General features: G+C 37.4%; 1 protein-coding gene across 6 annotated transcripts in view; it reads left to right on the top strand.

Moving 5' to 3' along the window:
* The window catches only part of stat3 (signal transducer and activator of transcription 3 (acute-phase response factor)), a 38,306-nt gene extending 23,114 nt beyond the window's left edge, over positions 1-15,192 (top strand). For 4 of the 6 annotated variants that reach the window (XM_082136572.1, XM_082136574.1, XM_082136575.1 and 1 more), the window contains 22 exons: positions 4-247; positions 576-668; positions 887-968; positions 1,054-1,154; positions 1,265-1,416; positions 1,496-1,654; positions 1,747-1,839; positions 1,919-1,978; positions 2,067-2,096; positions 2,405-2,498; positions 3,008-3,055; positions 3,159-3,242; positions 3,882-3,980; positions 4,082-4,217; positions 6,548-6,600; positions 6,722-6,816; positions 6,920-7,059; positions 7,206-7,424; positions 7,844-7,886; positions 8,844-8,903; positions 11,905-12,005; positions 12,406-15,192. In XM_082136572.1, the coding sequence (XP_081992698.1) occupies positions 4-247; positions 576-668; positions 887-968; positions 1,054-1,154; positions 1,265-1,416; positions 1,496-1,654; positions 1,747-1,839; positions 1,919-1,978; positions 2,067-2,096; positions 2,405-2,498; positions 3,008-3,055; positions 3,159-3,242; positions 3,882-3,980; positions 4,082-4,217; positions 6,548-6,600; positions 6,722-6,816; positions 6,920-7,059; positions 7,206-7,424; positions 7,844-7,886; positions 8,844-8,903; positions 11,905-12,005; positions 12,406-12,512 (2,293 nt within the window). In that variant the 3' untranslated portion in view covers positions 12,513-15,192. Of the gene's footprint in view, positions 1-3; positions 248-575; positions 669-886; positions 969-1,053; positions 1,155-1,264; positions 1,417-1,495; positions 1,655-1,746; positions 1,840-1,918; positions 1,979-2,066; positions 2,097-2,404; positions 2,499-3,007; positions 3,056-3,158; positions 3,243-3,881; positions 3,981-4,081; positions 4,218-6,547; positions 6,601-6,721; positions 6,817-6,919; positions 7,060-7,205; positions 7,425-7,843; positions 7,887-8,006; positions 8,720-8,843; positions 8,904-11,904; positions 12,006-12,405 lie in introns of those variants that run through there. The other 2 variants (XM_082136573.1, XM_082136577.1) reach the window with 2 other exon arrangements.
* The last annotated feature ends 849 nt before the right edge of the window (positions 15,193-16,041 follow it).

Below are 16,041 nucleotides of genomic sequence, written 5' to 3'. Positions count from 1 at the left end.
CAGGGCGTATGCAGCCAACAAGGAATCTCACGCAACGCTTGTGTTCCATAACCTGCTGGGTGAGATTGATCAGCAGTACAGCCGCTTCCTGCAGGAGAACAACGTCCTGTACCAGCACAACCTGCGGCGCATCAAACAGCACCTGCAGAGCAAGTATCTGGAGAAGCCCATGGAGATCGCCCGCATCGTGGCCCGCTGCCTGTGGGAAGAGCAGCGTCTGCTGCAGACGGCCACCACTGTGCAGCAGGTAGAGACACACACACACACACACGTCTGGTTCACTATCTTTGTGGGGACTCTCCATAGACTTAATGGTTTTTATACTGTACAAACTGTATATTCTATCTCCTTACACTAACCCTACCCCTAAACCTACCCATCACAGAAAACTTTCAGCATTTTTACATTTCCCAAAAAACTCATTCTGTATGATTTATAAGCTTGTGTACCCATGGGGACCTTTCAAGGAGTTTTCAGGTCCTTTCAAGTCAAACACACTTTGCTTGGAAATGGATTCTCCTTTGTAAGGACATATATTTAGATTTCTGTTTCTCTAATTTCTTTCTCCTCTGTAGGATGGACAGGTTGCCCATCCCACAGGCACTGTGGTAACAGAAAAACAGCAGATACTGGAACATAACCTGCAGGACATCAGGAAGAGAGTACAGGTTAGTACATCAAATCACACTTTAATTGAAAATCATTGGTTTGTTTTGTTCACAATTAGAGTTACACATTCCACGAACCATCTAGCAACCCCTTGTTGGCCAAGTTTAAAAGGCCTTTATTGAACATATTGCTACGAGCACAAAATTAGGGTCTCATATTTTGTCCTTTTTGGGGTACACCCTCTCACTCATTCAGCTGCCTTACTCTTTCTATACAGGATATGGAGCAGAAGATGAAGATGTTAGAAAATCTGCAAGATGATTTTGACTTCAACTACAAAACTCTAAAGAGTGCTGGAGGTATGATGAGTACTTTTTTAATTTTTTATCTCTTAACTAGTCTTAATCACTGATAAAATCGCTTAAAATCTATGTCACCATGCAGAGTTGTCCCAGGACCTGAATGGAAACAGCCAGGCAGCAGCTACCAGGCAGAAGATGTCTCAGCTGGAGCAGATGCTGAGCGCTCTGGATCAGCTGAGGAGGGTGAGATACAGCACAAAACACGGCGTTGACTTCTGGAATCTTGAAAATAATGACCAGTAACTTTACATAACATTTACAAATGTGTCAAAAGTTTGCTCTCTGTTTTGCAGCAAATAGTGACTGAGATGGCAGGGCTGCTGTCTGCCATGGACTTTGTGCAAAAGAATCTGACAGATGAAGAACTGGCCGACTGGAAGAGGAGACAGCAGATCGCTTGCATCGGAGGACCACCGAACATCTGCCTGGACCGCTTAGAGACATGGTAAACAGTCACATCACAAACAGTCCTGCTATTGAATCCCACCTTTTTTAATTCCTTCTTTTAAATTTTTGCCTTTCAGGATCACCTCTTTGGCTGAGTCACAGTTGCAGATAAGACAGCAGATCAAGAAACTGGAGGAGCTTCAACAGAAGGTCTCGTACAAAGGAGATCCAATTATTCAGCACCGCCCTGCTCTGGAAGAGAAGATCGTAGACCTGTTCCGCAACCTTATGAAGAGGTTTGAAATTACCCTCACGTGTTAAACTGTAAAAACAACTGAAACAGGATCTGATCAGTAATGTTTTCTGTGGTGTGCTTGTCTAATTGCAGTGCATTTGTTGTTGAGAGACAGCCTTGTATGCCCATGCACCCTGACCGACCCCTTGTCATCAAAACAGGAGTTCAGTTCACCACCAAAGTCAGGTGGGTAAACACAAAGGTGAGTCATAGAGGAAGGAGGTCTAGACACAAATTGTGAATTTTCCCCCCTCCTCTCTTTCAGGTTGCTTGTGAAATTCCCAGAGTTGAATTACCAGCTGAAAATCAAAGTGTGCATTGACAAGTACGTCCCACTTCCTGTCTATGAAATTAAATGATTTTGAGTTGTATTTTGACATGTCAATTGAAATTTTTCCACCTATGTCCTGCAGGGAGTCAGGTGACGTGGCAGCCATTCGAGGGTGAGTTCTGAGGTTAAAAAATATGCCATTTCCATTACCATTTTCACGTGGTTATTTGTAGTTATAGAGCAATTTATGTTGGGCTGGCCAACTAATTGGCCAGATTTTTGACATTATTCATGGATAATTCATGTATTATTATTATCAGCTTATTTTAAGTACACAGGTGTGTAAAATAAATATTTCAGCCATTTTGTAGAAGTTTCATTTCTATCATTAAATTATATTGAACAGTTACAGGGAAGTATCTCTCTTGTTTGTATCAGTAAGTTGTTGCATTACACAGTGTTCTGCTTCTTTTCCATCAGTTCACGCAAGTTCAACATCCTTGGCACCAACACGAAGGTGATGAACATGGAGGAATCCAACAATGGCAGCCTGTCAGCAGAGTTCAAACATCTGGTAAGCTCAGCCAATTCGCCAATTTTTGGGGGGGGAGTTCAAAACCGAATATTCTCTGGACTTGTGTGTTTCTTCAACTGTGGACACTGTTGGCTCTCTGAACCAAAGTTAAACTCCCTTTAACACACTTAAATTAACTCAAATTAGTCCAGCATTGAATGTATTTCATCTCAAGATCTACGCTGTTATTTTATTCTTAGTAAATAAGTACACTAACTTTTGAAACAACTTTATTAGAGGCTAAATTGATCGTTAACTATGACAGTCATAATTTGCTTGAGCAAGAAAATATATTTTTCACACATTATTTCACTCTTTCTTTAGATAATTATATTTAAAATATCATCTTTCATAAGAATCAACTCCTGGGATATAAAGTGCCTCAACAAAATTTCTTAATAATATAATTCATCGAATGTGCCATACAAGCTTCAAGAAGACTGGATCAGCTGTTGACTGTATGTTGCTTGAAATGCATTATAGTCCTGACTTGTTCTTCTGTCTTTCAGACTCTACGAGAGCAGAGATGTGGCAACGGAGGACGAACCAACAGTGACGTAAGGATTTTCATAATTAGCATTGTTACAGTTTTTCATTTTATTTAGGGCTTCTATTGACGAAGTCAGTGAAAGCACCTAAGCTTTGCCCTCTGCACTACAGGCGTCTCTGATAGTGACTGAAGAACTTCACCTGATCACATTCGAGACAGAGGTCTACCACCAAGGACTAAAGATCGACCTTGAGGTGAAAAACTACACATAAACACTTCTGCCAGCCAGCTGCACTGGATTAGTTCATCTAAAAATTACTCTTTCATTTTTATCAAGAATTTAGAGTAAAGTAAAATGTCAAACATGTCTTATCGTGACAGGATTCCTGTCACAAAGACGCTGTCCTGTTGAGCTGTATATCAAATCAAAGAATATGATGATATTATTAAACCCTCATTACTGATTAAGTCCATCACACTGCTACTGGTGATTGATTCAGTGTATTGAAAGCCAATAAGGTCATTGTAATAGGCTGTTGCCATGGTACCAGCAGTAGGAGGATATTACTATGTTACCAGGCAACATGTCCTTGGGTAATCTGTCTCTTATCAAACCCATAACCGCACACAGCGCTGCCTAGGTGCTTATTATGAGTTGATAAGACTAAACGCAAAATCATTCCTTTTCTGTTGATGGACACAATAGGGTCACGTAACATACCTACACATGTTAATTAAACGAGATCATTTAAGCCGTTCAGCTCTGTTTGCTTAATAATTATTCAACCTCAGGTCTCTATTTGCACTAATCAGATTTCTAACAGAGCGTGCTTTACAAAAATAGCAGGATTTGTTATTCTAAATTATAAATAAATGTCTTTATCTCTGTCCAGACGCACTCTCTCCCAGTGGTGGTCATCTCTAATATCTGTCAAATGCCAAATGCATGGGCGTCTATCCTGTGGTACAACATGCTGACCAACCATCCCAAGGTTTGAAATGGATCCACAGCAAGACATACTTACTGTTAGCACAAGAGGTTTTTCAATATAAGCAACTAAGAATCATTTTGTTTTCCCCTTTTTTTCCACAGAATGTGAATTTCTTCACCAAACCTCCAGTGGGAACGTGGGATCAGGTGGCTGAGGTGCTCAGCTGGCAGTTTTCATCCACAACCAAAAGAGGACTTACCATTGAGCAGCTCACCACACTTGCAGAGAAACTTTTGGGTATGTGGGTGTGTTATTTCAACCTGGAAAGAAATAAACAATAAATAAATAAATATGCTGGAGGATTTTGACAAAAAAAAGAAAAGAAACTTTTCTCTCAAATTGTTATGCTTTTATTTATTTATTTATAATAAAAATAAATAAATACATTTCAGATATATTAAAAATATAATGTAAATATATTACATTTACATTTCAGCAATTTAAAATCATGTGATCAATTATACAGAAACTACTGATTTTATATATATATATTAGTGGTGGGCCGTTATCGGCGTTAACGTGCTGCGTTAACGCGAGACTCTTATCGCGCGATAAAAAAAAATATCGCCGTTAATCTATTCTCCAAGTTGGGTTGGGAGATGGCTCTATACTACACAAGCTATGATGACGCAATCTACCCGCGGCCGTGAGGTAAACCCGGCTGCAACGCATATTCGTCGTCATCTTAAGTAAACACGACTGAAAGTGAAAGCTGGTGAAAAAGATCGGTGCAACATCCATTATTTGGACTTGGTTCGGGTTTAAGCCGTCAGACGAGCAGCAGCAAACTATATACAGAGTGTGTTCCGTTCTCAAATTCAAAACGAAACATGATATCACTGAATACCAGCGCGCGCGTATTATTCCCATTCCAATATATCTTAGTGGTGTAGCACATAATCTCGATTTTAAGAATCGTTGTTGTGTTTCTTTTTAACTGAAAAGACATCAGTTAGACAATATTCTAATTTTAAATTTGGGGTTTCATAAGCTCCAAGCCATAATAAACATTAGACCTACTGCAGTGTATTTAAGTCTCTGCAGCTAGTGTACTTACATTTTATTTATCTGCAAAATTATGTTGTATACTTACAGTTTTGCACAATATATGTTCTCAAAACTACATACACCCTTTAAAAAAAAATACATTTAGCAGTTGTTTAGCATGGGTCTGTGTAATCTGTTCTGAAATGGTTTTATTATAATATACTGGATATCGTTATCGCAAGAGGCTGCAATGTATATCACAATATAGATTTTAGGCCATATCGCCCATCCCTAATTGATAGCCTATAGTAGTTGATAATAACATAGGCCTACCTAATGTTGCCTACGGACGGTAACAGTACAGTAGTAACCTTTTACAGTCTATGAGTAGAACAGCTTTCTCAAGCAGTTTGTGATGCATTTTGGAAACAGGAGATGAGAAACCCGTTCTCAAAGACTTACTTTTATAGTCATTATTTGGGTAGCACACATATTCTGAATGCCTTCGGCAGAATTCAAATGAGCCATTTTAATCTAGATTAATCTAGATTAATTTCAAAATTAATCTAGATTAATCTAGATTAAAAAAAATTAATCTATGCCCACCTCTAATATATATATATATATATATATATATATATATATATATATATAAAATCAGTAGTTTTATATATATATATATATATATATATATATATATATATATATATATATATATAAAATCAGTAGTTTCTGTATTATTGATCACATGATTTTAAATTGCTGAAATGTGCCTCAGATCAAAGGTTTTGGGTCGGCAAGATTTGTTAATGTTTTTGAAAAGTCTCTAATGTTCACCAAGGCTATGCGTTTATTTGATAAAAAATACAGTAAAATAGTAATATTTTGAAATATTATATCAATTTAAAATAACTGTTTTCTATTTTAATATATTTTATAATGTAATTTATTCCTGTGATGTCAAAGCTGAATTTTCAGCATCATTACTCCAGTCTTCAGTGTCACATGATCCTTCAGAAATCATTCTAATATGATGATTTGATGCACAAGAAACATTTATTATTATTATTATTATTATTATTATTATTATCAATGCTCAAAACAGCTGTGCTGCTTCATATTTTTGTGTTAACATATTTTCATTCAAATCAACAGCATGTAATGATGTTTTATTAACACAGTTCGAGAGGAGCACGGTCAAGTCAAGACACGTCACCTTTATTTATATAGCGCTTTTTACAATACAGATTGTAATCTGTAAATACGGTGAAAAAAAGGAAATTAACATGTACGGGGAACTCTTGAGTTCGGGCCGAGCTTGAAACCCTCACCTCAGACAGCACAAAGCATTCTTTTTACTATATCTGATTATATGTAAGGGTGAACTCTTGAAATAGTCTTTACAGTCACCTTTAATCATTTGTATCTTTGCTGAATAAAAGTAGGAATTTATTTTAAAATAATAATCTTACAGACCCAAAACTATTTTTCTCTTTCTCTCTCTGTGTGTGTGTATACAGTATATACCTTAACATTCTTTGTGCATCTCTGTTTAATTGCGCGTTTCTGATTTCGTGTAGGTCCGTGTGTAAACTACTCCGGTTGCCAAATCACATGGGCCAAGTTCTGCAAAGTATGTTTCTATAACAACTTTTTGTTCCTTGTCCTGATTTAATTTTAGTGCAAATCAGACCAGCTGATCAGATTTCCGTAAACATTGCTGTTCTCTTTCTGTTTCTGTTTGTGATTCGCAGGAGAACATGGCAGGAAAAGGTTTCTCATTCTGGGTGTGGCTAGACAACATTATTGACCTAGTGAAGAAATATATTTTGGCTCTATGGAATGAAGGGTGAGAACTCCTGCTGCACTCGTTGTGTGCGTCCATGCGGTATTTATAGTTCATTACATCAATCACTGCTTGGGTGGTTACATCAAGCTCTTGTGTGCATCAGGTATATTATGGGCTTCATCAGTAAAGAAAGAGAGAGGGCAATCCTGAGTCCAAAGCCTCCTGGGACATTCCTGCTACGCTTCAGTGAAAGCAGCAAAGAGGGAGGAATTACCTTCACCTGGGTTGAGAAGGACATCAATGGTGAATGCATTTCCATGTACATGTCAAAAGTGTCAGTGCTTCGGTACCAAGTCAATGTTGAAATGAAAGTTTTGTACTTTATTAAATGTTTCTGTAGTTGTATAGTTGAATATGTGACGCATTTGTGCTCCTGTATGTATGTGCAGGTAAGACCCAGATCCAGTCAGTTGAACCGTACACTAAGCAGCAGCTCAACAGCATGTCTTTCGCTGAGATCATCATGGGCTACAAGATCATGGATGCCACCAACATCCTCGTCTCGCCGCTGGTCTACCTCTACCCCGATATCCCCAAAGAGGAGGCGTTTGGCAAGTACTGCCGCCCCGAGGCCCAGCCTGATACTGAATTCCCGGACTCTGGATGTGGTGAGTGTCCTTTGCGGGAATAGAATTCATTCTAGCTAGGAATAACATCTGTCTGTTGCTTGGCAAAAGTGTGTCTCATTTCATTCTCATTTGTCTTGGAGACTATTTTTGTATTGGAAGTGCACTGAAAGGGTGTGGTTTACCAGAAACGTTCTCCCTTTGAGGAAATCATCTAAGAATAAGAGAAGAGAGAATGCAAAAGCATGATTTTATTCTTTGGTTATTTTGAACCCAATTTTTTTTTAATGGTAGTGTATGAAATGAAATACTTTTATTCATAAAGGACACATTAAATTGATCAAAAGTGACAGCGAAGACTTTTACATTGTTATCGTTATATATTTTCTTTTGAACTTCCTATTCATCAAAAATCCTATTCACTCTCCCTGTTTAATAACACGCGATTGTTTTTCTTTTAGTAATTCAGCCCTACCTGAAGACCAAGTTCATCTGTGTCACCCCGTAAGTAGCTTTCCTTTCTTCCTCACCTCAGTATGTGTGTGTGAATGATTGATCTTGCTGTAGTCTCTGTTTTCTCTCTCTGTCCTCTTGTAAACTTTGAAATCTCTGGTGACTCTTCAGGCAGGAGCACATGCAAAGTACTCCTCTCAGTTTTCTTTTCAACATGGATCAGGGATGTAGCCACTACTGAATCCTCCAAGGACCCTTCACACCATCCTTTAAACCACAATCTTGCACAAGAAGACAGAAAGAGAGAGAAAATAATGCTTTAAAAAGCACATGATCAACAAAACAGCTAATTAAAGGAGGTTCAGGCTTACTGTTGTCATTAACATGTATTAAGCGCACAACTTGAGGTGAACTGTTGTGTAAACACTTTGTAGCCATGTGATTTCAAAACTTAAATGTAATACATTTAAAAAAGAATAATGTAGAAATCGAATTTAAAAAATCAAAACGAAGAAATAAATTTCCACTGTTAACATGAAATAACAATTGACGCTATTCACATTAATATGCGTTCCTGGACGATATTTTGAACAATTCCTTGTTTTCAGTGTAGATTATTCCAAATAATGTTTGTCTTTTGTAATCTTTCATATTCCTATATTTATATTTATATCCACATTAGACTTTCAAAATTTAACTTGCTCTGCCTCTGAAACGGCACCAGATTTTTGAATGTTTTTTTGAATGTTGACTTTAAGATAATGAGAGCAATGGTTAATGGACATGGTGTATAAACTGTAATACATCAAAATGTACATACCATGTTAGGTAACATGCTTGGCTACAAGAAAAATTTGGTTGGAATAAAAGCTGCTTCAAACTCAGTCTTTCTTGAATCACAAATGCTTTCTGTCTTTGTAGAGGGGTTGGATTTACTGGAGGTCATGTATGTACGCGTGTGTGTGTGTGTGTGTGTTAGGCAGGATATAAACTGACCTCTCTCCATAGGTGTCCTTCTGTCTTCATGGACTTCCCGGACAGTGAGCTGCTTGGGAACGGCTTCCCTGGGTAGGCACTAGGGAGCTGCTCTATGTGTGTGTATGAGACATGAACGTTTGTGGTCAAACACACTCCTGTAGTTGTCTGCTAACATAGATCATTCCTTTTAACATCTCTAGAGCTTGACCAAGGGTTTCTGTTTACTCACTTCATCCCTTTATAACTAGAGGTCTGGATGTCACGGGAACTTTTGTACAAGTTAAAAGGTTGGAATGGCTGTTGTTCATGTCTCTGAATCTCAGTTTTGTGTTGGTGAACTACTTCCGCTGTAGACAAGGGATTTTTTTTATTCATTTCTAAGGTCACAAGCTAACTTCTGTATCAGTATGTAAAATATTTTCACTAAAAAGGGTTTACCTTCTCTCCCATGTTCATTTCTTTTCCCCATCTTCCAGTTTTTTTCTATTTCCCCCCTTAGAGGAAAGTGCTATGAATGGAGTGTTGCATTTTATGTGATGTATAAATGGTTTGGTCCCTCAGTATGTTAAACAATGATGTCTCAGAGACTCATGTCACACATGTGACCCTTATTATGGCCGTGTCCACCGAAAATTTCAATGTATCCCCAATATGATGAAAACACAATTTCAAACCAAAATATCAGTAAAAGTAACAGTGATAGACGTTGAGAACGGTCTCTTAGGAGGCTTTGCCCAACCTGAATGTGGCAAGACAAGGATACTGAGCAACAACCACACAAATGACCTCACTAGATGTAGCACATCCCCTCATAACTGTTGCCACTGTTTATATCACATCACACTGTATTTCTGAACCCGTGAGGTCTATAATACCTGTGGCTCTGTTGCCGGCCACAGGACCATCTGGAGATATACAGTTTTATCACATTATTTAACATTAATTATATAGTTTGTGATTTATGTTTTGCTTGCAAAAAACATACATTGCTTGCTACTTCTGAATGGCTGTCAATGGAGAAAGGTAGTTGTGACATCTCATCTACCAACAGAGGCTAACTGGACCATGCCAACCAAACCTCAGCATCTGCAAGAATATAATCTGCACTCTTTTGTGCTCAGCATCCAGTTTATTCACTTTTTTTTTCAGGATAGGGTAATTCAACAATAACTGACACAACTTCCCCAATGGGTTACATCTCTATTAGCAAATTCACATTTTATGAGATTCCAGGTTAAAGAAGCAGTCAAAATCTGAACAAATGAAATGTAAAATTTGGAGATGTCCTTTCCTTGTGTGGTAGTAAATGACCACATCGTCTAGCGTTTGCTCGGGATGCTGTAAGATAGTCAGGGCTTTTAATGCTCCGGGAAGAAAAACAAGTTTTTGGCTTGAACTTTTATTGGCAATCTTTTTAAAGTGCTCTTTTATCTTTGACAGCGAGTTCTCCGGGATTGGTCCTGGTAATGGTATTGGCATGAGAAAGTGTTTCTGGAAAAACGCTTACAAAGTCTAATATGACTACAATGGTTTAGAGATACTGTAAAGCTCCCTAACAACTCTTATACCCTTTCTCATACTTGCAATATGAGCAACTTTTAGCACTCTTGCAACATGAGCAGAACATAGCACTTTTTAAAATATAATATGTGCCTATTGTTTTTTAAGACTGATCATTTTGTTCTTGGGCAGGTATATTGATATAACATTTGATGTGAAATTCTACCACCTTTTGTTTTAAATTACACTGGTTAAACCAAAATTAGAGCAAAAAAAAAAGTGTTTTTAAGTATCACTTTTGTTTAAGATCTCCTCTAGACAGAAAATACACGCATCAAGTATCGATCCCATGAAATTAACAACGCCTGGTTTAATTTCCCATCAACCTGACATACTAGACAAGATCAACAACTAAATGTCTTGAGTGATCTGAAAATACTACAGTTTGACATTTGTATCATTTGATTAGTTTGATGTATCGTTTGTGAGTATGAACTCTTGCCTGTCTTCTGCACCTCTGCTAGTGTTTTAAGTGCAGACTTCAGGTTCAGAGGTTTTGTGCTTGTTCTCTTGTCTCAACACAAGCAGGAAATAGTGTAGAAATGCAGCTTTACCTAAAACAAACTGCCCGTATGAGCTGTATGTAGTGTTAACAATTAGGCATGGGTGAACTTTTCCCTCTGGTAAACCATTCGCCAGGTTAAGACTCGATGCTTCAATGGGTAGCCGAGCAGAACACCATAGAAGAGGTCAGATTTTAAGTAGGCTATGATATACAGTATGTCAGTATTTATTCAGTAAATTCAGCCACCTATAAAAAAAACTAAAAAGCATAAACCATGTTCCTCTATCAATGGCCATTCTTACGTAGCCTCTCACAAAATTATTAAAATTTTTTTGCAAACATATGAATGGCAAAATTTTTATGTTAGTACAGTTGCTTTTCCATGTGCTAATACAGAATGATCAGTCACACGGCATTTACGGCTCAGGTGAAAAGGACGGGGAAATAAAAGTGTACAAGCAACAACTACAACTCCAGATTCACATTACATCACAGCTTGTCAGCTATGTAGTAGTTTCAGTGCACTGTGTTCAATCCACTGCCTCTAACACCTGACTGAGTTGTCAAAAATCTCTTAAAGGTATAGTTCACCCCTAAAAAGTAAATTCCATCATTTGCTCACCTTTATGTGGTTCCAACCCCATGACAACTTTGGAGCCCATTGGCTTCCATTGGATGGACAAAAAGACACTGAGACATTTCTCAGAATATATTTATTTTCCACAGTATTAAGAAAGTAATTCAGGTTTGGAACGACATGAGGTTTCTTTTTTTTTGGGGTGAACAATCCCTTTAAGTTACCTAATATTGCGCAAGTGATTCTCATGTGTGTGACTTTGAGTGTTGGGGGTGTGTGTGTTTTGGTAAGTCGTGTGTTTATGATACATGTGAATATTGGAGTGAAGGTTAACTCATGATGTGGTGAATGAACTTTCAGATCTTTCTAAATCATGACGTCTATATGTGATGGTAGACGTAATGATTGCTTGTGTGTCATGTCTAATGTACGCTGCCTTTCTTTTGCAGGACTAACTCTGGCAACACAAGTGATTTGTTCCCGATGTCCCCTCGTACACTCGACTCTCTCATGCACAATGAAGCCACGGAGGCCAATCCGGGACCTCTCGGTGAGTCACGTGACTAATTTCAGCAGCTTTCTCAATATGTGCTGCACGTTAACGCCTTGTCATAATTACCATAATTTCGAGATGACAAGAAGTGACGTTCTCGGACTGGGAATTCTGCCTTTTTATGCCGACACTATCAAAGCCTAAATGAATCTACAGTGGTCACGTGGCACAAATAGGAGCTCTCTGAAAATCCCCAGCCGACAAGTTGCAATTACGTGCTTTACGAGAATGTTAGCGCATTTTACAGGTTGAGATTTTGTAATTATGGTTATTACAACATGGCGTGAATGCACCTATGCATACAGTATGAAGAAATCTTTTTTTTTTTTTTTTTACATTTTAATGTCTCATAATACTTCTGTTTAATAGTGTTTCTGTTTCCCCACCCCCCCTCCAGAATCCCTCACTCTGGACATGGAGTTGAGCTCCGATCATCCCTCACCCATGAGAGAAGGGTTTGCAGCCACAGCAATCTCAGATATGGACACCTGCCGAAATGCTTAGGTTTCCAACGTTTTAGTTTTTTAGTTTTGTTATTTACATAGGGAAAAGTAATTGTCATGTATATAATGTGCTTATGTGCTAGAGCCCTTTTCTCTCTCCGAGCCAATTCTTTTCTTTTCAGATTTTACAGGCATAGCCACTAGCGTGCAAACGCGCTCGAAAGTTAACTTTTCATCCTCGTATCAATATTGATAATACTGAATTGAACTCATTCTTTTTAAAATGGTTAAGATGTATGTTTTTTTTGTCTTTTTTTGCAAGAGCATGAGGCATTCAAGACCAATAACCAGAGTTTTTAGCTTTTTTTCTTTGTCAAAGAAGGTTAATGTAAAGATTATATCAAAGTTTTTCAATATGTTTAATTGCAGACATTTGGCCATGACTTTCACTTGTATTGCAGTGTCCACTGGTGTTAGTAAACATGAAACATATTTTGATCTGTTAGCAAAGCATAAAGCCAGTGAATTCTTCATTCTTCATGTTGATCTTTTGAAATGAGTGTGAAGGGGAGTAAACTTTACAGTAGTATTGATAAGCAGCACTTTAAAGCTGCCAAAACTCGGCATGATTTTGTACCGTGTTGAACATAAACTTCAAATCTGGATTAGTACAGAATTATCATTTGTCAGATGATAAGTTCGTGCATGCAGGTCTATATTGTCCATTTTAGCTTCTGGTTTATATAAATATACTGTATTTTACTGTTTTACTGAAAAATATTTGACTCTTTTATTGGATTTCTTCGGGAAGTGAATGGAAGAAGATAAATATATATATAAATATACATTACGCAGATGAGCAAATGTGATATTTTCACCATATACGGTGTCCTAGATGTGATGTTTATTGTGCTAACTTAGATAAGCAAATCTTGCACTATAATTGTAACAATTAGATGGTGAATCTTATATAGAGAGAGACACATTCATACATGCACATATATACAGATATTTATCATTTTGTTCAATTCACTGATCTGTTGTCGTCATGTAAGGTATAGCGCTTCAAACGGAAATATGATGGAAAATGATGTTTCTTCATTTTTAAACGTCTGTCAGTCTGAGTTTGTTTCCCAGAACTGTGTATCTATCCTTCCTTCTACTCTCAATTTATAGTGTGTGTGTGTATATATATACACACTGCACTATGTATGTTCTCTTTCTTGTACAATGAATTCTTGATGAGAAACAGTCATCAGCTCTTTGTGTCCTTGAGGCGGTTCTTCAGTTATCTGCTGGGACACTACCGATCAAAAGTTTGGGATCTGTAAAAAATGTTATTCTTTTTTATACATCAATACCTTTAAATTGATCAAAAGTGACAGTAAAGGCATTTGTAATGTTGCTAAAGATTTATATTTCAAATAAATGCTGTTCTTTTTTAACCTTCTATTCATCAAACAGTCCTGAAGAAAAACAGCATGGATTCCACAAAACTATTAGCATTGATGATAATAATAAATTGAGCATCAAATCAGCATATTAGAATGATTTCTGAAGGATCATGTGACAGTAATGTAATGATACTGAAAATTCAGCATTAAAATAGATAACATTAAAATATAAAACAGATAAAATTATATTTCACAAATTTTTTGTTCAAATTAATACAGCCTTGGGGGGACTTCTCTCAAAAACTTTTAAAAATCATACCAACCCCAAACTTTTGAACAGTAGTGTGTCATCATACTGTATGTTCAGCTACCATAACATCTGAAAGTGGAAATAGAGTCTGAACTAATAAAAACGATGACCAGAACTACAATTAGGGAAATCAGGACTGGCTTTTACAAGGTGTCCCTGTGATAAATGCCCCTGTATAGGTGCCCTGTAGGGGCATTTTATCTCAGACCCAGTGGAACAGAATTAAGTGATCATGTTTCAGTAGATATTTAAAGGTCATTCTTCCAGATGAATCTCATCTGCCTTTACGCAAATGGTAATTGCTGAGTGTTTATCTCTCTCTCTCTAGCTGTCATTACCCCCAGCCATTCTGCTGTAAAGGTTAAAAAGAGATAGATAGACCCCGCATTGGACGTTGTGCTTTGACCTTTCGTCAAGGTTCTTTAATTAGACGTCCAGCTGTTTGTTAGGTTTGCAGTAATGATGTTTATACTTTCAAATAATTGCATTTTTATGGAGACCGGTGACTCAGGAGGACTGAGAATACATTGGTTAAATTTGTGTTGTCTTTATGCAAGAGGCAAAAACAGGATTTTGATGTGCATTGTTACTTTTTTCTTTGTTTGTTCCTATTCCATGATACAGCATTATGGTCTTTGTTCAAGAACATGTCATTCCTGAAAAGCTCTATGTGAAGCTGTACCGATTCTGAAATTTAATTTTAAAAATCAGACTATAATCTCTTTTAAAAGCAGCAAAAACATGGTCACTTTCTACAGAGAAATGTTCTCACAGCTTATATAAAGGATGTGCCTTTAATAACAATCCTCGCTATTTTGTTCTTTTGATTCCTATCTTTTTAAGATATTGATTCTGCTCTATTCCTGTCATTTTCCATGATAGTATAAAATAATGGAGTAACTGTATAATTGTAAATGTTACAGTATTTTTTCTCTCCACAATTATTCATCATGAGCATTGTAGAAACAAATAATTTAAAACTGCATAATGTCTAGCAGAAACAAATCCCTTCTGAAATAAAGCTGTTATACTGGCTACTCAGAGAAACTGATTGTTTGATTATAAAGACATGAGAATTATTTAAAGAGCAAGTTCATTGGCTTTTCACGAGCCCCTTCATATGTTATGTGGCATTAAACATAGTGCTATTGAATTAACTGCTATTTATTAATAGGGGAGTGGATGCGTAAATGCATGCACGTGCTTAAAGGGATACTCCACTTTTTTTGGAAATAGGCTCATTTTACAACTCCCCCAGAGTTAAACAGTTGAGTTTTACCGTTTTCGAATCCATTCAGCCGATCTCCGGGTCTGGCGGTACCACTTTTAGCATAGCTTAGCATAATGAATTGAACCGGACAAGACCATTAGCATCTCTCTCAAAAAAATGAACAAAGAGTTTCGATATTTTTCCTATTTAAAACTTGACTCTTCTGTAGTTGCATCGTGTAATAAGACCGACGGAAAATGAAAAGTTGCGATTTTCTAGGCTGATATGGCTAGGAACTATACTCTCATTCCTGCGTAATAATCAAGAAACTTTGCTGCCGTACCATGGGTGAAGCAGGTGTAATGATATGACGCAGCACCTGATAATAGTCCCCAGCTCAGTAGCCTATTATCAGAGAATGTCTAATATAAAGAGAATTGGCACTCTCTGCTTACTTCCGGGTTCTGGACTGGTTGCAGTAACACGTCTCTATCCATGCGAGGGCGCTCGCGGGCGAGTGCAGAATGAATGGAGGTCTATGGCGAAATACCCCTCAAAACCCACTTTTCTCAGGATATAATTTTTTTTCTAGTAATTTAAATGTTGTATTCGAAAGGGGGGGCTAAGATAATACACTCAGCTGAAAATTGCATTTTTAAGTTCACTTATCTGCTCT

This window comes from Leuciscus leuciscus, assembly GCF_965113295.1.
Source record: "Leuciscus leuciscus genome assembly, chromosome: 1".
Classification (NCBI taxonomy): domain Eukaryota; kingdom Metazoa; phylum Chordata; class Actinopteri; order Cypriniformes; family Leuciscidae; genus Leuciscus; species Leuciscus leuciscus.
Note: the sequence above shows the minus strand (reverse complement) of the source record. Positions and strands in the feature narration are given on the sequence as shown.